Source organism: Notechis scutatus, chromosome 4, assembly GCF_049901735.1.
Source record: "Notechis scutatus isolate UNSWTSFEM ecotype Mainland chromosome 4, rNotScu1.2, whole genome shotgun sequence".
NCBI classification, from domain to species: domain Eukaryota; kingdom Metazoa; phylum Chordata; class Lepidosauria; order Squamata; family Elapidae; genus Notechis; species Notechis scutatus.
The window spans coordinates 162,718,048-162,741,840 of NC_142012.1; the positions used below are offsets into that span (position 1 = coordinate 162,718,048).

The 23,793-nt window shown below is 46.8% G+C and overlaps 2 protein-coding genes across 43 annotated transcripts in view; both read right to left on the minus strand.

Moving 5' to 3' along the window:
* EIF4G1 (eukaryotic translation initiation factor 4 gamma 1) overlaps nucleotides 1-11,784 on the minus strand; it is a 135,447-nt gene extending 123,663 nt beyond the window's left edge. For 12 of the 42 annotated variants that reach the window (XM_087965489.1, XM_087965483.1, XM_087965475.1 and 9 more), the window contains exon 1: nucleotides 11,678-11,784. The gene's annotated coding sequence lies outside the window, so the exon portion shown is untranslated. Of the gene's footprint in view, nucleotides 1-5,323; nucleotides 5,964-8,798; nucleotides 8,916-11,677 lie in introns of those variants that run through there. The other 30 variants (XM_087965476.1, XM_087965486.1, XM_087965480.1 and 27 more) reach the window with 14 other exon arrangements.
* Nucleotides 11,785-22,139: 10,355 nt separating this feature from the next.
* Nucleotides 22,140-23,793, minus strand: part of PSMD2 (proteasome 26S subunit ubiquitin receptor, non-ATPase 2) — a 38,256-nt gene continuing 36,602 nt past the window's right edge. Inside the window, exons 20-21 of the mRNA XM_087965435.1 lie at nucleotides 22,610-22,728; nucleotides 22,140-22,436 (exon numbers count right to left, since the gene is read on the minus strand). Coding sequence (XP_087821561.1) covers nucleotides 22,254-22,436; nucleotides 22,610-22,728 — 302 coding nt within the window. The 3' untranslated portion in view covers nucleotides 22,140-22,253. The remainder of the gene's footprint in view (nucleotides 22,437-22,609; nucleotides 22,729-23,793) is intronic.

A 23,793-nucleotide genomic window follows, 5' to 3' on the forward strand; every position in this document is an offset into this window, starting at 1 on the left:
AATACTAATTCTCTGATGGTCATTTCCAAAAATCCTTTCTTAGTAAGCACCTAGAAGCCAAAAGGAACATACGTGCCAAATTTCAAGTTTGTAGGCTTTATATGTATGTGTGTGTGTGTGTGTGTGTGTGTATAAAAATAAACCCCAATTTGGGGGAACAATAAGGAGAAAGTTACCACCTGGCTTATTTATGCAATGGCAGTAGATGAGCTACTGAATCAGCATAAGGAGTGAAAATGACTTGGACATTTGCCCTGCTGTGGCAAGACTCCTTTAATAGGGAGACTGGACTAACAGCCCCATGACTGAAATGAGATTTCTATCGGAGACTTCCTGGCTCGTAAGTCCACCTCGCTTCTCAAGCAACATTCATTTCAACAGAGCAGAATTAAAAGGAAGAATGTATTTCTTTCTCCCTTGCCTTTGGCCATGTCATTTCCTCAAATGTCCTTTCTGAGGCGGCACCTGAAGAGCTACCCAAAACCTGGATAGCAAGATTTTCTTCAAGTAATGAGAATGAGAAAGGGGCAAAAAGGAACATTTTGTACCTCCTTCCTATTTTGTGCTTCTTTTTCCTGCTGTTCCTGAAAGTAAGACCTCATTCCTTTGGCTGTGTGATTGGAAGGAACTAGGGAGCAAGGGAAAACAGGCCGAGAAGGTGATAGGAAAAGGACTTCCGGAATGAGAGGGCATGTCTCAAGACTATAAAATATTCCCCTGAACAAGCTTAAAAATAAAGACAGGTAGCCCTCAACTTATGAGAACAACTGAACATTTCCGTTGCTAAGTGAGACAGTTGTTAAGTGAGTCTGGGCCCATTTTACCACCTTTCTTGCCACAGTTGTTAAGTGAGTCGCTCCGGTTGTTAACTTAGTAACACAATTGTTAAGTGAATGCAGTTTCTCCATCGACTTTATCAGAAGGTCGCAAAAAAGGGATCACAAGACCCCGGAACACTGCAACTGTCATAAACAGGGGTCTTCAAACTGGACAGCTTTAAGACTTGAGGACTTCAACTCCCAGAATCCCTCCACCACTCATGTTAGCTCAGGAATTCTGGGAGTTGAAGTCCACAACTCTTAAACTTGCCAAGTTTGAAGACCCTTGGTCATAAATATGAGCCCGCAGCCAAGCCTCCAAATTTTGATCACATGACCATGGGGATGCCGATAAGGGGGAGAAACCATTGTAAGTCACTTTTTTTCAGTGCTGTTGTAACTTCAAACAGTCACTCAATGTAAGGTTGTAAGTGGAGGACTACCTGTATGTCATTTACCTAGAGCAGGGGTCTGCAACCTTAAACGCTCAAAGAGCCACTTGGATCCGTTTCCCACAGAAAAGAAAACCCTGGGAGCCAATAAATTAACAACCGGTGTGACTGGATGGGTATGGCCAACTCGACGTCACTCATTCCCACCCAGTCACCTCCTGCTCTGGAATATGGAGGGAGTCTCCATCCTCCTCCATCACCCTTACCTTCTTAGGCCAGGCGAGGAGTGACAGGGAAGGGAGGGGCCAGCCAACTGGTGGCGTCAGCCAACAGGGAGACACAGCAGAGGGCCAAAAGAGCCGCATGTGGCTCCAGAGCCACATGTTGCAGACCCCTGAGCTAGAGATACTGTGCAATTAGAAACTGTAAATAATGGTCACCCTGTTTCTACACAGAAAACTATGCGTTTTCCCACATGAAGAACCCACACTTCGTCTGTCAATGAAGGTATGTAGTTTCTGTAAACTTTTTTCATTGTGCACATAAGAGATGTGTATCTTAGCCCCATTCAGCCCAGGGTAGTCCTTGACTTACAACAGTTCATTTAGTGAACATTCAAAGTTATAATGGCATGGGGGGAAAAGAGTTTATGGCCGTGTTTCACACGACCGCAGCAGCATCCCCGTGGTCACGTGATCAAAATTCAGGTGCTTGGCATCTGGTTCCTATTTGTGACGGTCAGTATCCCAGGGCCATGGGATCCCCTTTGGCGATCTTCTGACAAGTAAAGTCTGTGGGGAAACCAGATTCACTTAACAACCGTGTTACTAATTTAAAAGTTGCAATGATTTACTTAACAACAGAGGGCAAGAAAAGCCGTTGCAACCGGGCAAAACTCGCTCAAATGTTCCATTTAAGCAAAATATAAATTTTGGGCTCAATTGTGGTCGTAAATTGGGGATTACCTGTAGTAGGTATAGCAGAGGGGTTAATGCGATGGACCTGGATCGTAGTTCAGGTCCTCACACGGAATTACAAAGTTGATTGGAGCAGGGGTCTCCAACCTTAAGCCTGGAAGACTTCAACTCCCAGAATCCCCCAGCCAGAATTCTGAGAGTTGAAGTCCGCCAGGCTTAAAGTTGCCAAGGTTGGAAAGCCCTGGACTGGAGAATTGTGGAGCCAAGCACTCTCCCACACTGTTATCTCAAAGGTCCTTTTTTTCCTTCAAAAAACAGGTGTGTTTTTTTTTCTCTGAGGAAGAAGAAAAAAACATTTTGCTTCATTTTCTTCGTCCTCAAGGAAAAAAACAGTCCAGTAGCCTTTTAAAGAAAGAAAAAAAAGGCACCTTTGAGACAACTATGAGGCTTGGGTGACTGAGAATCTCCATGTACTCCCACACTGTTGTTGTTGGGATAAAGTTACGCTGGGTGCCTCGATTCTCAGAGGAAGTATGTGTGTGTGCGTGTGTGTATATATATATACATATACATACACACACACACACACAATATCAATGCAATAAGTAATGACACGGTAAAGTGAGCACATGTAATTTCCCAGATATTAAATAAGCCTCTGTGACTGCTGGGTGAAAGGCAGCTACTGTGGCAAGATGTAGAGGGTTATGTCCTTGGACCCTTGAAAGGCCTTGGGCTAAAATCCAGCTGGGTCACAAACTCACTTTTCACAAGCCCTGGGAGAAGCCACAATCCCATAGATCAGCTCCTGAGCTGCTTCATGAAAACAGCAATACTTAATATTTATACAGGACTCTTTTTTGCACATTTGATCAAAGCAAAACACAAGTGGTTTTTTTAAATGAAATACGAAATATTGCTATTAGGCTCCCAATTCAGAACAGGCAGCTACAGTGCTTTATCAAATAACCTACTTGCACCTCTCCCTTTTTTCCCATTATGGAATTCCAGATTGCAGAGGTTCCCCAAAGCACTGATCCTTAATCACGAGAATACTGAGAGAGGTGATGTTTTTTTATAACTAGGACCTTCCATCATTTTATCTACTTATAAATTTTTATATGTCTAATTTATTTTTTATTTATTTAATTTATATACACCCTCCCTTCACAGGCAAACAACTCATGGTCTACCACTTAATCTTGTAACTCATAAATGTCAATGGTAGAAACACAATCCATTGAGGATACTTGAGAAGAACCCTGAATTCATCAGGCAGCAGACAGGAATACTCAGAGAGAGAGAAGAGAGAGAGGGAGGGAGGGAGGGAGAGAGAGAGAGGGAGGGAGGGAGAGAGAGAGAGAGAGAAAGAGAGGGAGAGAAAGAGAGGGAGGGAGGGAGGGAGGGAGGAGAGAGAGGAGAGAGAGAGGGAGGGAGGAGAAGAGAGAGAGAAAGAGAGAGAGAGAGAGAGAGGGAGAGAAAGAGAGAGGGAGGGAGGGAGAGAAGAGAGAGAGAGAGGAAAGGAGGGAGGGAGAGAGAGAGAGAGAGGGAGAGAAGAAAGCCAATAAGAAAACAACCTTTGGCTGCAAGAAAACAACCGAACTCAGACAGGACCAAGGACCCCTCATTTCAATCCTGAGCTACAAACCTTCTCCTTTACCAAAAGCCCAAAGAGGTAGTCCCGGACTTACAACAGTTTGCTTAGTGACCGTTTGAAATGACAATGGCACTGAAAAAAGGGACTTATGATCATTTTTCACACTTACGACCGTTGCAGCATCCCCATGGTCACGTGATTTCCATTTGGATGTTTGATAAGCGACTCATACTTATGACAGTTGCAGTGTCCCGGGGTCAAGTTGCGAGCTTCTGACAAGCAAAGTCAATGGGGAAACTAGATTCGTTCAACAATCATGCAACCATGTTACTTATTTAACAGCTGTGAGTCGCTTAACAAATGTGGAAAGAAAGGGCTTAGAATTGGGCAAAATTCAGTTAGTATCTCACTTAGCAACAAAGCTTTTGGGTTCCAATATGGTCATAAGTCAAGAATTATCTGTATTTAAAAAACTTTCCCTGAGAAATACAATGGGAGGCACCTTATAAACAATAACTTTGCCACTATCATCACCCTCTAACCTGGTTTTAAAAACTTATTTGCCAGGACTTTACTGGCTACTGACCAGGGATGAAAAGTAGGTAACTGTTTTCCCGTAAGAGTGACCCCTTCCATCCTTATTCAGGGTTCATTCCCAAATGTCTTTATCCTGTAGCTTAGGAATTTCAAATATTTTCCCAGCCCTTCTTTTGAGGCACACACCCATGTCTCCAGAGTTAGAAAGGAGAACCACTGTATTCCCGCAGCACAGCCTTTCTTGCTAGAGAGAAAAAAAATTCAATTACAACACTGCTCTCTCTTCTACTAATCCAATACACTCATCAAAATGAGGGTAGATTCTGCCCACTGCCAGGGAGTAGGCTTGAAGGAGAGAGTCAGCTAGAACGAAATGTGACTTTGTTAAGTTAACCAACTTTCCCTGGAACCCGGCTTCCCTTAAAGCCCGAATTTAAGAAAACCAGGAAACGTGCAGGAGAGGTTCAAAATGTCCTCCTTCCCCCCCATTAAGGAGCACTGGAGTTTGCTCCACAGACAGACACACACAAATTCCCTTTAATCCCCATAGGATCCCACCTCCGTGGCAGTCAACCAGGCTAGGAAGAAAATGAGTGGTTTTAACTGCAGGCACTAACCACGTCTCCCCTGACTGTCTGTCTATACAAACACCTGTCAAAGCCAAGTCAGACATTCCATCCAAGGGAAGCCTGGAAAAACCAGGTTAAGAAAAACCAGCCCTAGGAGCCTCCTTCCCAGGACGAACATATGGTGGAGGCAGGGGAGACAAGGAGCCACCGCCGTTCCCCACCCCACCCATGCTCCCCCCCCACACAAAAAAATTGGGAGACCCACCAAATAAAAAGAATCCAGAAGAGGAAGAGCCCAGGCAAGATGCCAAGGCTTATTTATCCTTCCCATCTTTACAAGGGGAGAGAGGTTTTCCCTAAGAGCCCCTCTGGGAAAGGGCTGAGGAGGGAGGGGGGGGGAGACAGAAGGCAGCTGGAAAAAGGAGGGGAGGGGCCCTTTTGGGGAGGGGGGGAGCCCCCGACAGAGAAAGAATAGCCCGAAGCCAGGTCTTACCCTTCCCTCTTCCAAAAGGGCCCCCAATCCGGGCAGCCCGCCGAGCAGAAAGGCGAGACGGACTTCAGGCTCGACCCCTCCCACGGAGAGCACGTGGGGGCCCGAAAGGGACCTCCAATCTCCCCCCACCCTCGGCCTCCGGGACGCCTCTCCCTTCTTTCGGCCAGCACCGGCCGGCTCGGCTGCCGGAAAAGCAGGCCAGATCCGCCTGATCCAAGGACACGTGTCCCAGCCGGGCGGCCCCAGAGGGGGGGAAGAAGGCAAAGCGACCGTCAGGCCCACGCGGCGGCGGCGGCGGCGGCGAGAACAGAGCCCTGGGTGCAGAGAAAGCCGGGAGGCGGGCCCAAACCCCGGCGGCGGGGTCTCCCTTTCTTCTTACCGAGCCATCTTACCGATTTCGGCCCGAAGCACGTGGGGCCGGGCCGGATCGCAGAGGCGGACGCCGAGCCGACGACCGGCGCGATGGCAGCAGCGGCAGCCAGCGAGAGGAGGAGGAGGAGGAGGAGGAGGAGGAGGGGAGAAAGAGGAGGAGGAGCCGCACCGAGGCCAACCCCGCCACGGCCTCGGGCAAGGCGAGGAACGGAGGCAGGAAGGAAGGAAGGAAGAGGAAGAACACGTGGGGCCGGCGGGCTTTGGGCCTAGCGAGGAAAAGGAGGAGCAGAGAACCGGGGCGGGTGGGGTGGGGGGAGGAATCAACCGAGGCCTGGCGCCGGTTCCCAGGAAGCGACCGGCCGCCAAGCGGGTCCTGCTTCTCTTTCCCCGCCACGTGCGCGCAAGGCAGGAAGGAAAACTCGCTCTTGGGGGGCGGGGGCGTTTGGGATCCGCTTAAGGGGGAAATCCTCCCTTTCTCGCCAGCCGCAGCAGGTTCTCTTCCCTTGCCCCCTCCCCTTCCCCAAACGCACGCGTCGGAGCTCCTCGGAACACACGAACGGGGAACGCGGGAGGTTCCCGAATACTCTTTGCACGTGGGAAGGGCCCCGCACGACAACGGCTTGACAAAGGCTATCCTACCCTGTAGGTTAGCAATAGCACTTAAGACTTACATACCGCTTCACAGTGCTTTCACAGTCCTCTCTAAGTGGTTTAAAGCAACCTTGGCAACTTTTAAGCCTGGGGGACTTCAATTCCCAGAATCCCCCCAGCCAGCTTTGCTGGCTGGGGGGATTCTGGGAATTGAAGTCCCCCAGGCTTAAAAGTTGCCAAGGTTGGAGACCCCTGGTTTAGGGAGTCAGCCTATTGACCCCCCTCCAACAATCTGGGTCCTCGTTTTACCCACCTCCGAAGGATGGAAGGTTGAGTCAACCATGAGCCTGGGTGGGATTCGAACTGGCAAAGGAGCTGGAGTACAATTACAGATAGTCCTAGACTTACAACAGTTCACGCAGCGACCGTTGGAAGTTACAACGGCACTCAGAAAAGTGACTGAGGACCGCTTTTCACACACAGCCTCCCCCACGGTTGCATGATTTACGCTCCAAAGACGTTTGGCAACGGACTCACATTGATGATGGTTTGTAACCTGGTCAAGCTACATCGAAGGGGGGGAAGCCAGATTCACTTAAAAGACCGGGTGACTAATGTAAGAACTGCAGTGATTTGCTTAACAACCGTGGCAAGGAAGGTCATAAAACGGGGCAAAACTCACTTAAATTCTGGGTTCAATTGTGGTCTACCTGTGGTCTACTAGATATACTGTCTGGGGAAGACGGAAGTCATGTTCTTAAGCCTTCCATCCTCCTGAGTTGGGTAAAATGAGGACCCAGATTGTTGAGGGCAATAGGCTGGCTCTGTAAACAGCTTAAGAGAGGCTGTAAAGTGATATATGTCTTAAGTGCTATTGCTGTTAGCACATCTGGATGGCACTAAGTTGAGAGACTGGCTCATGGCTCAAATACTTATTTTTCCCCTTCCTTTCCTGATGGGAGAGAGCACTGGGGGAGCAAGGAGTGAGAAGCCCCCAATATTCTATGGCTTTCCAACCTGAGGGAAAAAATGAAACTGGGAGAGTAAGATCAGAATTCCATAAACAGAACATGGTGAGAGGGGATTTCCGACATACAGGCGGTCCTCAATTTACCAGAGTTCGTTTATTGACAGTTCAAAGTTACGACACTGGAAAAAAAAAAAACCTGACTTAGGAACGTTTGTGACTATTGCAGCATCCCCAGCATACATTTATGAGTTTCAGTGTCCAAGGTCATGTAATCCTATTTTGCGACCTGATATGGAATGCAGATTCACCTAACAATCATCTTACTAACTTAACTGCGGTCATTCACGGAACAACTGTGGCAAGAAAGGTTATAAAATGGGACAAAATGTACTCAATGTCTTACTTAGCAACATAAATTTTAGGCTCAATTGCGGTCATAAGTGGAAAATTACAAGCCAGCATTGCAAATGCAAACCAAGAATGTTTACAGGGATTGCGCAATACAACAAGGGGATGCCAGATGAGACAATGGTTAGCTGGAGTTTACTTATGCTCTAGAAAGTATCTTTTTGAGTGACCTTAAGTTTACACAAAGTTAGTAGGCTGTCAGACTTACAAAAGGCAATGGAGAGGGAAAGCAAATGCCTCTTTGGATGTTCCACCTTTACAGAATGAGATTATTTCCTAATATTTATACATTGCTAATTCACATTTAATAGCAGAGGAAAAAACCCACAGCTTTTACAAGAAACTTGCTCGACCTGGCAAAGGATCAGGAGCCTGGTCACATTTTAATAAAAGGCATAAGCCTTCACGAAACATGAAACCTGCTCAAGTTGGTGACAAACAAGATGTTTGGGAGCCACATCTAAGGTCATCAGGTTTAAAGTGGCTTTACTGACTGAAGAAAAGAGGGCAGATTCTGAATGAAAGTGTCAGGGAAAATCCAAGATGACACCCCATCTTATATCATGGGAAACGGTTTGCGAGAAGGAAACATACCTATAAAATATTCTTTCAAAAAAAATTGTGTTGGGACTCATTTTCTCTATTTGAAAGTGAACCCCAACCATTTTTTAAACCATGAAATTCTATAAGCACCCTTACTTCTTGGAAACCTTTCTGTGTATTACAAGTTGAGGTATAAGCTTGAACTTCAGATGTTCTATTTGTAGAGAAGTACAAGTAGTCCTCAACTTATGACCAAAATTGGCCCAGAATTTGCATTGCTAAGTGATGCAGTTGTTAAGTGAATCATGTCCAATTTTTACAGGATTTTACCTATTTTACCAGGATTGTTAAGCAAATCTTGCAGCCATTAAGCAAAGGTGGTATCTCCCAGTGTCGCTGCTTGTTGAAAGCCTTTTGGGAAGACTGGAGGTTGTGACCACTTGGCCCCGGGATTGTCAACTGACCAAATTTTGATCACATGATTGCAGGGAATGCTGTAATGGTCATAAGGATTGGTCCTAAATCACTTTTTTCAGCACCAGTGTTAACTTTGAATGGTTATTACATGTATGGTCATAAATCAAGGACTACCTGTAGTTTTCTTGGAAACAACATGAAGGTATTTTATCATGGCCACCATCATGTTATATGATTTGACATAGCTTTTAGAGATCAATGAAGTCTTGGGAGGAAGAGAGTAAGGGATCTGAAATTGCAAACAGAAGTTTTTCATTTAAGTAAAAACATTCTTCCCCCCTCCCATAAAAAAAACATTTAAAGGCTTAGAAACACATCAAAAGAGCAATGCAATTTGTGAAATCAAACCAACCCTTTCTTTATATGATATTCACATTTTAAGTTAAGATGATACATAAGTCACTTTTTAAAAAAGCAAAATCTCATGCGGCTATAAATTCAGACATACATTCAGTGTGACAGAAACAACTACAGTAATTTGTCTCAGAGACACTGGCTGAGAAATGGATCAGATTACTGGCTCCTTATACTTAAATTTATAGACTGAAGTTACTCTACAAATATTACCAATATTGTTAACTGACTGAAGTCTCAGACTCTTCAAATTTTGTGCAAGAACATGGCAAACACATCCTAGATAGTGGTGTGCCTTAGATTCTGGGTTCTACAGATAAGATGGGAGGGGACAGGAACAAGCTCATGTAGCAGAGGAATAGGTGGGGAAAGAGGTTTTTGTCTAAGAATATGTGTTACATAAGCATCTGGTTTTACTTCAAACATACTAGGAGACTATCATTACACAGATTGTAGCTTTGCTGCTTAAAGGTAGCAAGAAAGCTCATAAATTCTGTGTTTATTACATGGTCTGTTTTTGTAGACACTATTGGTATGACCAAATTGATGACAGTCCAAATAACATTCTCACTGAACTGGTATGGGATTCTGGGTCCAAGTAAGGCTCAATGGTTTCAGGTGCGATGAATGGTTCAGGAAACAGGATTTTTTTATGCCTTCAACAAGCCATGATTCAAGAGTGGGAGGGACTTTTACCTCCAAGGATGTTTGCAGGGAAAAGCCAGCTGCAGAACTGGATGTTCTGATTCATTAATCATTTGTATAGTACTTCACCAGTGCAAAATTATTTACAATTCTTGCTCAATTTGACTATACATAAGAGTAGGCCTTTGGACTTATCCCAACAAGTAAAAGTGTAAGAAGAGAGGCAAGAACCAATTTGGTCTAGTGTGGTCAAGGTACCAGGCTAGGAAGCCAGAAACCCTGAGTTCAAGTCCTGCCTTAGCCATGAAAGGCAGCTGGGTGACTTTGGGCCAGTCATTTTTTCTCAGCCCAACTCTCCTCACAAGGTTGTAGTAGTAGGGGAAATAGGGAGGAAGAAGGTGTGTTGGATACATTCCCGGCCTTGAGTTATTTGTAAAAATAAAAGGCAGGATACCAATAAACATAAAGGATGGAGACTCCCTAGAAAAGGTTTTGTTTGGTATGATTCTTTTATTATTGCGTGAGAGGGCATAGCTAACAGGTACGGTAGGATAAGAGCTTACAGCCAGCAGGGAAAGGAAATATTTTTCAAATAATAACTCATTCTCAAATATTCTCAAAGATCCATCTCATCCTGGGAACCCTTTTTTTGAACTATTACCATCTGGCGGATGGTACAGAATAATAAAAACAAGGACAAATAGGCAGAAAAACAGCTTCTATCCCAGGGCAGTAGCTCCTTTGAATTCTGCTGTATAGTGCAGTGTTGGGGATTTTCGGTTCAATGTGTGAAGGGTGAAGGATGTGTGTTTGTGTTTATTTTCATCCTCATGATGTGCACTGAAGACTGTGTTTGATTTCGTTGTATGACGATCAAAGTAAACTAAACTAAACTAAACCAAGGCTCTCAGCAGTTCTTCCAAAAGAACAGGTACGACATAATACCCCAATTGCTGAGAGCCTGTTTGCTTCTGAAGCTCAAGCTTCAAAGAGCACACAAAATAAGAGTGAATATAGAAAACCGGCCGTAGATAAAAACTAGCCAAACCAGGTTTTCATGGGCCTCAAATCCCCGTCATTCTTCGCTGGCAGACAGGAGAAGAGACCTCAGCATTTCTCACACGCAAAGAAAAGGTTAGAGAGAGAGAGAGAGAAAAGCTAAATTTACTCGGAGGAAGAAGGGCAGAGGGGATACTTTTCCTAAGAAGCCCCCACCCCCCGAAGCCAATAAATCCTGAATTTGTGTGTGTGTGTGTGTGTATATATGTGGTGTGTTTGGGGGGGGGGAGGAGAAAAAGGTGCCCTGGAAGGGAATTCAGCGTCGGTTCTTGGCGGCAGCCAAGGCGTTTTTGAGAGGTCAGAGTCCAAGAAAGCCGAAGGGCGAGAGGGAAAAGAGGGAAGAGGCCCCTCCAGAACAGCCGGTCTTCGGCTCTTTCAAAACCAGCCGGCGGCTCTTTGTAGGCAGGCCATGCCGGCTTCGGTGGGGAGGGAAGTCTTTTTTTTTTCTTTTAATTCAGCGCCGTTCGTTTCACACAAGGGGTCCCATTCCCCATCCACGTTGTGGTGGTGGCGGGAGGAGAAAAGGGAGCCCCCGCTGGGTCCCGGGGCTGGGTGGGCGATGGGAAGCGGAAGGGAGACAAAATGGAGCGGGCCGAAGGAAGAGCCGGCCTTGAGGTAGGAAGGAGGGGTGTGTGTGGGGGCGGGAGAGTAGAGCTCCACGCGGCCTGTCCCAGGCAGGGCCTCCCTCCGGCCTGGGCTTCCCACGTGGTGCTGAGGCGAGGCCTGGAAGGGAGCAATGGCGGCCGAACCCCCCCGTCAGGGTGCGACGCGGTGAAGGGAGAGAAGGGAGAGAGAGAGAGGCCGGCGGAGGGGGCGGGGCTTAGCCTGGTCCCCGCCCAGCCGCCGCCCCCCACCCCCCACCCCCCACCCTCAGTACCCCCACCCGCGCCGCGGCCTACTCTCGCGCGCCCCTCTCCGCCCCGCGCGGGTTACCTTTTCAGTTGCCTTCAGTCCGGGGAGCGAGACCCAACGCAGCCGCAGCGAAGCCCAGCACGACCATTTCCGGAGCCGCTCCGAGGGGAGGGGCGGGGCCGAGAGGGGAGGAGGGGCGGTCACGGGGCGAGGGCCAGAAGAGGAGGAGGGAGGGGGAAGGGGCGGGGCTCGCCTGAAGCCTCGCTCGGGAGGAGCGGTGAGGGGGTAAGGGGAGGGGCGGGGAAGAAAAAAAAGAGGCCCTCGTCACGTGACCCGCGCCATGCTTTTTTTTTTCCTTTCCCCCTCCTTTCCCTCCCCCTCCCCCTTCCGCGGCCTCGAGGAGAGAAGAAAGGGCGCCCCGGCGGGTCAGCTGACCGCTCTCCGCCCAGCCGACACGGCGCCTCGGTCATGTGACCGCCCACGAGGAGGAACGGCGCCTGCGTCACGTGATGCCCGCCGGCTTCCGGCCCCTTTTTTTTTTTTCCCTCCGCCACGCTTCCAACGCTACCGGCTGGATGACACGTGTTGGCGTGTGAGCGGTTCCCATTCCCGGTGTCTTTGGAGCGAGCGGATTGCACTTCTTCAAAGCCGCTTGGGGTGGAGTCCCCGTGAAGCGCCAGTCGTCCAGCTATAAAGCTCTTTTAAATCCATGATAGTGATGATGAAAATAATAATAATTTGAAGGTATTTGGTTTGATACCTAGGCAGCAAGCCGTATCAACCATTAGCACCAGTCACTGGAATTTGATACATTTTTTAATGTTCAGTTGACTGGTTTTCATGTTTAATGAATAAAAGATATTCATAATAATAAACAACAATAATAACAATTTATTCAAGACATGCTAAATTACAAATCATCAAAATATTGAAAAAAGGAAAACAAATGACATTAATCAGCATTCACCTAGGAAAGGTGCTATTATGTTAATATATGTGTTATATATGGGTGTGTTTTTTGAAACACATTTTAAACATCCATCTGTAACACTCTTAATCCACCACCACAGAAGAGGAGTTTCATGAGGGCGTAGCCTTTGAATTTATTAATACTAACAGCTTCTCCCCCCACCCCAAGAAACTTTCTTTTTTAAACTCTTAACTCTTCAGAGGAGTCTTTTCTGAAATAACCCAATTAGGAGACTGCAGCCTAAAATGCAAATTCTATTCCCGGTGTGCCTTCTTAAACTTGACTTTTTAATTAACCTGCTTTCTGGATTGCCCTAATAGCAATGTTTCTCAACCTTCCTGGTTTTAAGATTTGCCAACTTCAAATCCCAGAATTCCCCACAGAGCTGAAGTCTGCAGATCTTGAAGTGGGCAAGATTGAGAAACACTGCTATAATAAGTTGAGCACCTAACTGAATGAACTTGGTTTGCGTAACTTAACTAAAACCACAGTCGGTTGACTCTTCAATGCGTGGATGTCATTTCCTGGGTAGTTTAGTTAAGCATGCATAGACATAGATGTATTTGGGGGCTTTTAAGTTTCCATACATGATCCAGAATCATTACTCTGAAATGGGCAGCTCTAGAAATCGTTTAAATCAATCAATAAAAATATCAGTACAACTTGCTTCTCAGTTGCTGAGAAAGAGGAAATCCAAGTAAGTTTTACTTGGTTCCCTGCCTCTTGGCCTGCCTTCTAGAGCCTAAATCTTCATACTTTATAAGAAGGCAGCCCTACAATGTGTCCTTTCCATTGTAATGTTTTATGTAATTCAGCCATAAGTTACAGTAAATGGAATATCTGGATTCTGAGATTCCAGCTGTGTTCATACAGCATGCTAAATTCTACACAGCCTTCTTGCTGCATAAGCATTTTACTAGATTTTTTTTTAATCCTGTGTTTATTACTTTATATATAAGTAACTCAAGGCAGTGAAAATACTTAATATTCCTTTCTCCTCCTATTTTTTCCCCAAGTAACCCCATGAGGTAAATTGGGCTGAAAGAGAATGACTGGCCCAAAGTCAGCCAGATGGCTTTCATACCTAAAATGGGAGTAGAAGCCACAGTCTCCCGGTTTCTAGGCTGGTGCGTTAACCATTAGGCCAAACCTGCTGTCTAACATAACATACAAATGGGTGTGCAACCACATTTTGCTCTTCAATAGCAAAAAGTTCCTGAGCCGTGGTTGCACAGTGGGAGAAATGCAGTGTTGCAGGCCAACTGCCCACAACCAAGAGTTTGATCCTGACAAACTCAAGGTTGACCTCACATCCTTCCGAGGCTGGGAAATGAGGACCCAGATTGTTGGGGGAAATATACTGACGTAAATCGCTCAGAGAGTGCTATGAACCACTATGAAGTGGTATATAAGTCTAAATGCTAATGCTGTTGCTGATGTTCTCCTTGATAATGGTGTATTACTGTATATACAGTATGTTCAAGACCATATTGTGGAAACTAACTGGCTTTCTTCTTTAGCTTAACTTGGAGCTTGAACTTTTCCACACACAGTACCTGGCCACATCTTTGATGCTACATTGAGCTCTCAACCTCCTTTTTGGCAATAATATAGTCCATTTGATGTTTATATATTACATTTGGTGATGTCTATGTATAGCAGCATCGCTTTTCTTATTTGAAGATATTTATATTGACTGTTATGATTTATACTGACTGTTTCCTAGTATGATTTGATTGCTTATTTGTACCCTATGACTATCATTAAGTGTTGTACCTGATGATTCTTGACTCTTGACGAATGTCTCTTTTTTATTATGTACACTGAGAGCATCTGCACCAAAGACAAATTCCTTGTGTGTCCAATCACACTTGGCCAATAAAGAATTCTATTATATTGTATTGTATTCTATTCTATTGTATTCTATTCTATTCTATTCTATTCTATTCTATTCTATTCTAACTGTAACCTTGTTGCTTGTATCCTAACGATTTTTACTGACTGTTTCCTAGTATGATTTGATTGCTTATTGTACCCTATGACTATTATTAAGTGTTGTACCTTATGATTCTTGACTCTCAACGAATGTATCTCTTCTTTTTATATACACTGAGAGCATATGCACCAAGACAAATTCCTAGGCAGGGGGTTAGACTAGAAGACCTCCAAGGTCCCTTCCAACTCTGTCATTCTATTCCAAATCTATAAAATAAAGTGGAATAGATAGCAATGATAATACTCTTGATAATAGCGATACAGTTGGATAGATAACAGTGAGAACAATTAACCAGTGGAACAGAAGTTCCCTTCAGAAGTTGTGGGTGGTCGACCACTGGAGGTTTTTAAGAAGAGACTGGACAGCCCCTTTTCTGGAATGGGATAGGGCCATGATAGCGAACCTATGGCACACCGTCGCCCCAGCTCACAGCTGCCGTGCATGTGCATATGCCTCCTGCCAGTCAGCTGGTCTTCGGGTCTCTGCCACGTATGTGTGGGGGAGGGATGCATGCAGGGGGGTGTTCATGGGGCAGGGCGTATGCACCGGGACGCGTGCACATTGCATTTTGGGGGTTTGTGTGCGCTTTGAGTACTCGGTGCCGAAAAGTTTAGCCATCACTAGTATAGAGCCTCTGTGGCGCAGTGGTTAGAGGGCACTACTGCAAGCTACTTCTACTGCAGCCAGCTGCCTGCAATTTGGCAGTTCAAATCCCACCAGGCTCAAGGTTGACTCAGCCTTCCATCTTCCGAGGTGGGTAAAATGAGGATGCAGATTGTTGGGGGAAACAGGCTGACTCTGTAAACCACTTAGAGAGGGCTAGAAAGCACTGCAAAGCGGTATATAAGTCTAAGTGCTAGTGCTATAGGGTCTCCTGCTTGAGCAGGGGGGGCTGGACTAGAAGACCTCCAAGGTCCTTTCTAGCCCCATTCTGATTCTGATGTTAAAAATAAGTGAATTTAGAAAACAAAATGCAGTAGATGACATGGCGCATAAATGTGTGCGCTCACATTTTCGGCGAACCGGCGGTGGAGTTATTTGAAACCCACCAACGGCACAGGTGGCGTAGAAGCATGGATCGTTTGCAGAATTAGGAAGATGTGGTCAGATAGAGTGAAAGGTATTGGTAACCCAAGTTTAGTTGTATGAAAATGTCTTGACTTTTCTGTGGCATGCTTTTTACACTTTCTCAGCTCTGCATATCCTAAAAGGAAGTCTTGATAGGCCTACACAAATGTGTGTTCATAATGTGCTGTGCCCAACCACGCAGGAACCATATATATTTATTATTATTATTATTATTATTATTATTATTCTAACTGCTTTCCATAATTGCAATTAAAATGTTCCAGTTTGGGATGTTTTCACTTCTGCTGAAACACTCTGCAACCTGTCGATAGCAGGTATTCACAGGGCAAAGGCGGCTTCACGTCCGGCTGCTCATTCCATTGACAAAAAAAGGGGGAATATCGGCGCATAAATCCCTGGCACAAAGATCAGTGAGCGCTACACTCTTGGCAGCCTCTCCCCCCGGTTGCAACGCACCTTCCCCAAATGAGCCCAAGTTTATGAATCATTTGGACTGCTTGGAGAGAAAAAAAAAAGATCGCTTTTCCCCCACTGCCTCAGCTGATGCAAAGAACTGACTGGCCCTGACTCAGCAATCCAAGCAGCTAAACATAGCAGGATTCTTCCCCCGCCACCAGCATCCCGTTCCTTCCACAGACAGAGCCTTGTGGGATTTTTGGTGCTTTCTGAACTTGGCTGCTTGTTTTCTTGCAGGCGTTTCATGACCCACTGATGAGGTTACTTAGTTTGGTAAAGGAAATGCCTGCAGAAAAAAACCAACAACAACCCAGCAACGTCAGAGGATTACAGATGAAAACAGATGATGAGGGAACTGGAGGTTAAAAGATTATGAAGAAACAGTTGCAGGAATTGGATATGTCCAGTTGGATGAAAAGAAGACCTAGGGGTGACAAGATAGCAGTCTTCCAATATTCAAGGAGCTGTCACAAAGAAGAGGGAGTCAAGCTATTCTCCAAAGCACCTGAGGGCAGCAGTGGTGGGATTCAAAAAATTTTTACTACAGGTTCTATGGGCATGGCAGAGGAAGGTTACTGCAAAATCCCATCCCATCCCTACCCCACTAACCTGCTTTCCAGCTCCGCTCTCCTGTGCAGGGCAACCAAAGAAGACCCAGCCAATTGGCTGGGACTTGGGAGGCGGAGAATAGATGGGGGAGGGGCCAGTCAGGTGGTATTTGCCGGTTCTCCGAACTGTTCAAAATTTCCGCTACCGGTTCCCCAGAACTGGTCAGAACCGGCTGAATACCACTTCTGGAGGGCAGGACAAGAAGCAATGGATGGAAACTTTTAATCGAATAACAAGAGTTGGAAGGGACCCTAAGGAGAGAAGCAATCTAGAACGAAGGAGAAATTTCCTAACAGAACAATTAACCAGTGGAATGACTTGCCTTCAGAAGTTGTGAGCATTCCAACACTGAAGGTTTTTAAGATACAATCAACATCAAGTGAGTACTAATACCACTCTATAAAGCCTTAGTAAGAGTACTGCATCCAGTTTTGGTCACCACACTATAAAAAAGATGTTGAGACTCTAGAAAAGATGCAGAGAAGAGCAACCAGGATGATGAGGGGACTAGAGACTAAAACATACGATGAACAGTTGCAGGAACTGGGCCTGGCTAGTCTAGTGAAGAGAAGGATCAGGGGAGACAGGAGAGCAGTCTTCCAATATTTGAGGGGCTGCCACAGAGAGGAGGGGGGCCAAGCTATTTTCTAAAGCCCCTGAAGGCCAGACAAGGAATAATGGATGAAAACTGATCAAGGAGAGATTCAACCTGGAAATAAGCAGAAATTTTCTGACTGTGAGAACAACCAACCAACACAGAAATTGCCTTCAGAAGTTGTGGGAGCGCCATCACTTGAGACCTTCAAGAAGCGATTGGACTGCCATTTGTCAGAAATGGTGTAGGGTCTCTTGCTTGGGTGGGAGGTTGGACTAGATGACCTATAAGGTCCCTTCCAACTCTGGTTATCTGTTAAGAAGATTGGACAACCATTTGTGTGAAATGCCTAGGGTCTCTCTTGCTTGAGCAGTGGGTTAGAGTAGAAGACCCCCCAAAGTCCCTTCCAACTGTTATTCAGGTAAAGCAATCAAGCTCAGAGACTGCCACCAAGGTCCCCTCCTTTCAACCCCGAGGTACAAATATTCTCCATGATCAGCTCAGAGCTAAAAGGCAGCGACCCTCCGCCATCCAATGAACAAGCTCACGCTTTCTCCTCCTGCTCACTTACATCAGGGGTCCCCAACCACCAGGCCCCGGACCGATACCGGTCCATGGATCATTTTGTACTGGGCCGCCTACTTTGCTTGGGCGCCGCCTTCTTGTTTCGACAGCGCTTGAGAAAGTGCTTCCGGGTGAGCTTGTCGGTCGTCGGTTGGAAAGCGGCGTTTGGGTGCTGAAGGAATCCTCGCGCCTTAGTTTCATTGAAGGGGGGGCGGCTTCAAACGAAGAGCCGTCCCGATGGCAGTGGAGTCTCGCATTACTCAGGAGGAGATTAAGAAAGAGCCCGAAAAGCCCATCGACCGCGAGAAGGTACAAAGGAGGAGTTGAAGATGGCGGGGAGAAGCGGGAGACGGCTGGCTGGCCGGTCGCTCGGCTCACCTTGCCTTGGTCGTGCGTGCTGATGCCGATACCGGTCCGTGGATCATTTTGTACCGGGCCGCAAAGAATGAATAATCGTGAAACTGGTCCCTGGTACAAAAAAGGTTGAGGACCACTGACTTACATTGTCCTTGCATTAGCGAGGGTCTCGTTTTCCAAGATGTGCGGGAAGCTTCGGTTCCTTCTTGGACTCCTGGGGAACAACAGACTAAAACTGAAGCCCAGAAAGGACCAAGTGGCTTTGGGATTGGGAGCCCTGGGTTCTTGGTAAGCTTGTTTGGTTGGGGATGAGCCTGCCCTGTCTCAGGGGGACCTAGTACGTAATCTGGAGGGCTCTCCTAGCTTTGCCTCTCCGTGTGTGCCAGTTAAGCCTGGACTGTGTTCTTTGCAGTCTCAGCCATACCCTGGTCACCACCTTTTGACTATAGTTATGTGCTCTACGTGGGGTTGACCTTGAAAAGTATCCAGAAGCTTTAAGTTGGTTCAAAACACAGTGGCTCGCACCGTTTTTGTACAAGCCTAGATTTGTACGTCACCTCTTTTGCAGGAGCTGTACTGGTTGACAATTTTGCTCCGGGTTGTGTGATGACCCGGGGCGCGGCACAAAGGCAACACAGTTAAATAAGCAAGGAGAGCCCCTTTATTATCTCCAACTTTGCCCCCAATGTCCAGGTTACCTTCGTCTGGAGAAAAACTCTCCCAGGAACAGCCTTTAAGTGGAGGAAATTCCGTTCGAAAATAAAGTACATTCAAACTGAAAATAAAAATCCACACAAACCACGCTGCAGTAATTAACTTGACAGGGCAGGAGAAGGAATTGCAGACTTGAAAGCACAGCAAAACACACACAGTTGGGAAGATACCAGGAACACAGATAAGCCATAACAATACCAGATAATTCACGATTTGTTGTGCGCAGCTTCCCTTTTTAAACACTATGTTCCCAGATGCAGCTAATGAAGGGAATCAGGGCCCTTTCCTCCCCCTCACGTTGCTCCGTTCTCCATTACACCCTGCGTGCCCTAGGATGAAGAGGGAGTGGGCCTAGGTCTTCCTCCGAATTCCCTCTCCCTTGCTCTGCCCAGCTGGACTTTGCCCTTCCCCAGTTTCTTCCACAGCCAATGGAGTCACACTCCTACTCCGTCAGCTGTTCGGCCTCCCCCTCCAAATCAGATTCCCACGGACATGACAGTGCAATTCAAGGTACTGGGTATCGCATTTAAAGCCCCACATAGTTCGGAGCCAGGGTATTTGAAGGACTGCCTCTCCCCAGTTACGTCAACCTGCTTCATGACAACAAGAAGGCAGGGTAGGTTGTGGGTCCCATCTCCTTTGCAATTTACATTTGGCAGGGACCACAAAAAAAGGGCCTTCTCAGTGATGGCTCAGAAATCTGCAATCTGGCCGTTCATCAGAAGGCTAACGTTTATTGTCTTGGTTTGTCGCACAGCCAGCCAGATGTTCACACTGGATTTGGCATTTTTGTCCGCCTATCGAGTCCTTCCCAAGGAATGATGCAGTGGCTTAGAGGTGGAGCTCTTACCTCCCAATCAGGAAGCTGTGAGTTCAAATCTAGGTAGAGGCAGATATTTTTTCTCTCTGGGCACGTTGAGAATATACACTGCTCAAAAAAATAAAGGGAACACAAAAATAAGACATCCTAGATCTGAATCTTCTTCTTCTTTTTCTTCTTCAGCGCTTGTCCTGCGCTTCTGGCGAGGTCCGCTAATGTCCTTGAGTACTGCTTCCACGCCTCTCTGCCACGTATGTCGGGTCTGCCTTCGCGATCTCTAGATCGGCCTTGATCGTGTCCATCCAGCGTTGCTTAGGTCTACCACGCGGTCTCGCTCCTCCGACAATCCTAGATCTGAATGAATGAAATATTCTTATTAAATACTTTGTTCATTACATAGTTGAATGTGCTGACAACAAAATCACACAAAAATTATCAATGGAAATCAAATTTAGCAACCCATGGAGGTCTGGATTTGGAGTTACACTCAAAATTAAAGTGGGAAAAAAACACTACAGGCTGACCCAACTTTGATGTAACGTCCTTCAAACAAGTCAAAATGAGGCTTAGTAGTGTGTGTGTGTGTGGCTTCCACGTGCCTGTATGACCTCCCTACAACGTCTGGGCATGCTCCTGATGAGGTGGTGGATGGTCTCCTGAGGGATCTCCTCCCACACCTGGACGAAAGCATCCCCCAACTCCTGGACAGTCTGTGGTGCAACGTGGCGTTGCTGGATGGAGCGAGACATGATGTCCCAGGTGTGCTCAATTGGATTCAGGTCTGGGGAACGGGTGGGCCAGTCCATAGCATCAATGCCTTTGTCTTGCAGGAACTGCTGACACACTCCAGCCACTTGAGGTCTAGCATTGTCATGCATTAGGAGGAACCCAGGGCCAACCGCACCAGCATGTGGTCTCACAAGGAGTCTGAGGATCTCATCTCAGTACCTAATGGCAGTCAGGCTACCTCTGGCGAGCACATGGAGGGCTGTGCGGCCCCCTAAAGAAATGCCACCCCACACCATTACTGACCCACTGCCAAACCGGTCATGCTGGAGGACGTTGCAGGCAGCAGAACCTTCTCCACGGCGTCTCCAGACCCTGTCACATCTGTCACGTGCTCAGTGTGAATCTGCTTTCATCTGTGAAGAGCACAGGGCGCCAGTGGCAAATTTGTCAATCTTGGTGTTCTCTGGCAAATGCCGAACGTCCTGCAAGGTGGTGGGATGTAAGCACAACCCCCACCTGTGGACATCAGGCCCTCATATCACCTTCATGGAGTCTGTTTCTGACCGTTTGAGCAGCCACATGCACATTTGTGGCCCGCTGGAGGTCATTTTGCAGGGCTCTGGCAGTGCTCCTCCTGTCCCTCCTTGCACAAAGGCGGAGGCAGCAGTCCTGATGCTGGGTTGTTGCCCTCCTACGGCCTCCTCCACGTCTCCTGATGTACTGGCCTGTCTCCTGGTTGCGCCTCCATGCTCTGGACACTACACTGACAGACACAGAAAACCTTCTTGCCACAGCTGGCATTGATGTGCCATCCTGGATGAGCTGCACTACCTGAGCCACTTGTGTGGGTTGTAGACTCCGTCTCATGCTACCACTAGAGTGAAAGCACCACCAGCATTCAAAAGTGACCAAACCATCAGCCAGAAAGCATAGGAACCGAGAAGTGGTCTGTGGTCACCACCCGCAGAACCACTCCTTTATTGGGGAAGTCTTGCTAACTGCCTATGCTTTCCACCTGTTGTCTATTCCATTTGCACAACAGCATGTGAAATTGATTGTCAATCAGTGTTGCTACCTAAGTGGAGAGTTTGATTTCACAGAAGTGTGATTGACTTGGAGTTGTTTAAGTGTTCCCTTTATTTTTTTGAGCAGTGTATCTGCTGAATATAACTCCGCATTGGTGACAGGAAGGGCGTCTAGCCAGTAAACACCCAGCTTCATTCAGTTGCCCAGACTCCACCCCAGAAGGGATTATGGGGTCACTGGAAGATGACCGAGTCCTTCCCAAAGACCTGGGGTAGGCAGATGTGAATGTTTGATGGTGTTACAGATATTGTCACAGGATGTAAGCTTCCCATTCCAAGCAAAGGTGCCTTTTGTTACTGTTATCACATTTATTTGCCACTCAGGATGTGGTTTTAGGCAACTCTAAGGAGCTCGGAGTCCAATCAAACCAGTTTAAAAAACACATTCCTATTACAGCAGGGTGGCCCTGTCAAGCCACAGGTACTACAAAGACTCAAGGCAGCCTCAGCTCAAAGCGTGTAAGGTCCAACTCTCCTTCAAGCCTTACCTTTTCCCAATCCTGCAGCCCCCCCAAAAAAGCTCCCATCCTATTTTCCCCCTTAAATAAAAAGAAGCCAGCCTTATTCTGAAGACAGTTTATTTTCCTTCAACAAACAATTTATGTAACAAAAAAAAGAGAGAGAGAGAGAGAGAACAGTCCGTCCTGCCAACCCGCATCCCAACCCCCAGGCAACTCAGACATCATAGTTGGGGTTCTTGCGCAGGATTACGAAGCCTTCCAGGATAGGCGTGACAGGTATGTGCTCTTCGGTGGCCAGCTCTGCCCGCTCGCCGTGTGCCAGCAGCACTGGGGTGGTGTGAGTCTGGAAGCCGGTGATCGTCTTTGGCTTCCCAGCTTGACCCACCACGTCCACCGCCTGGAAGAAAAGGTCAGGCATCAGTGGTGGCAGAACATTCAGACAATCACCCTCCCAAGTTCAAAACCAAGGTCCCCCACAACAGACACAAAATACTGAAGTGGTCCAGGATCCCCAAGTACCCTCAGGACCCTGACCACTCCTGCCCAATTGCTCTTTGTGAGACCACTTACCTGCCCCACTCTGACCGACACTGGCAGTGGGCGCAGCTCCTCGTCAAAAGTCACAAGCATGCGTGGCTGCATGGCAGCCACAAGGCCATAGAGCACGTAGTGGGACTTCCCAAGGATGACTAGAAGAGAAAGGAGGACAAGGGACAAAGTTTGAGGAGACTGGACCAAAACTGGAAGTGCTCTCTCCGTATTCTGTTCGTTTGACAGCGGTGTAACATGGTTTATGGGATGGACCTGGATACATATGAAGAACGGTTGCAGGAACTGGGCTTGGCTAGTCAAGTGAAGAGAAGGACCAGGGGAGACAGGAGACAAGTCTTCCAATATTTGAGGGGCTGCCACAGAGAGGAGGAAGGGGTCAAGCTATTCTCCAAGGCACCCGAAGGCCAGACAAGGAATAATGGATGGAAACTGAACAAGGAGAGATTCAACCTGGAAATAAGGAGAAACTTTCTGACGGTGAGAACAATCAACCAATGGAACAGCTTTTGCCCTTGAAAGTTGTGGGGGCGCCATCACTTGAGACTTTCAAGAAGAGATTGGACTGCCATTTGCCAGAAATGGTGTAGGGTCTCTTGCTTGGGCGGGGGTTGGACTAGATGACCTACAAGGTCCCTTCCAGTGCTTATTTTCTGTTATCTGTTTTCAAGTCCTTTGGGCATCTTTCGGTTTATTATTTTGTTGTAAGTTAGTCCACTTCACAAAATTGCTGTTGATGAGGTTAAGTTAGGGATGGCCCACTCTGAAAGCCACCCTGAGCTTCTAGGGGGATATAAATACAATAAATAAATATCACTGGATGCCACCTCACATCTCCTGTAGATACGATGCCATAAACCCAGATGGAGTCAGCCACGCACAATTCCCAGGACGGGACACGGAAGTAAAAGAGAGGCTGATCTCTCAGGTGCTTTGCATTTGGCCAAGAAGAAATGTTCTTCCCGTCTGACACAAAGCAAAGGGGCTGTATGTAATCAAGTATCCCCAACCAAGCCCTAATTGTGAAAAAAGATGTGGCTCAAACCAACAGAAAGAGTCATCTTAAAATATGGGAACTACTTCGATCAACTAATGATAACAGGCTCTTTGGGATCTCAAGTTAAGGTTAGTTTAGTTAGTTAACTTTATTGTCATTGCACTTCGTACAACGAAATTAAACGCCATCTTCAATGTACATTGTAACT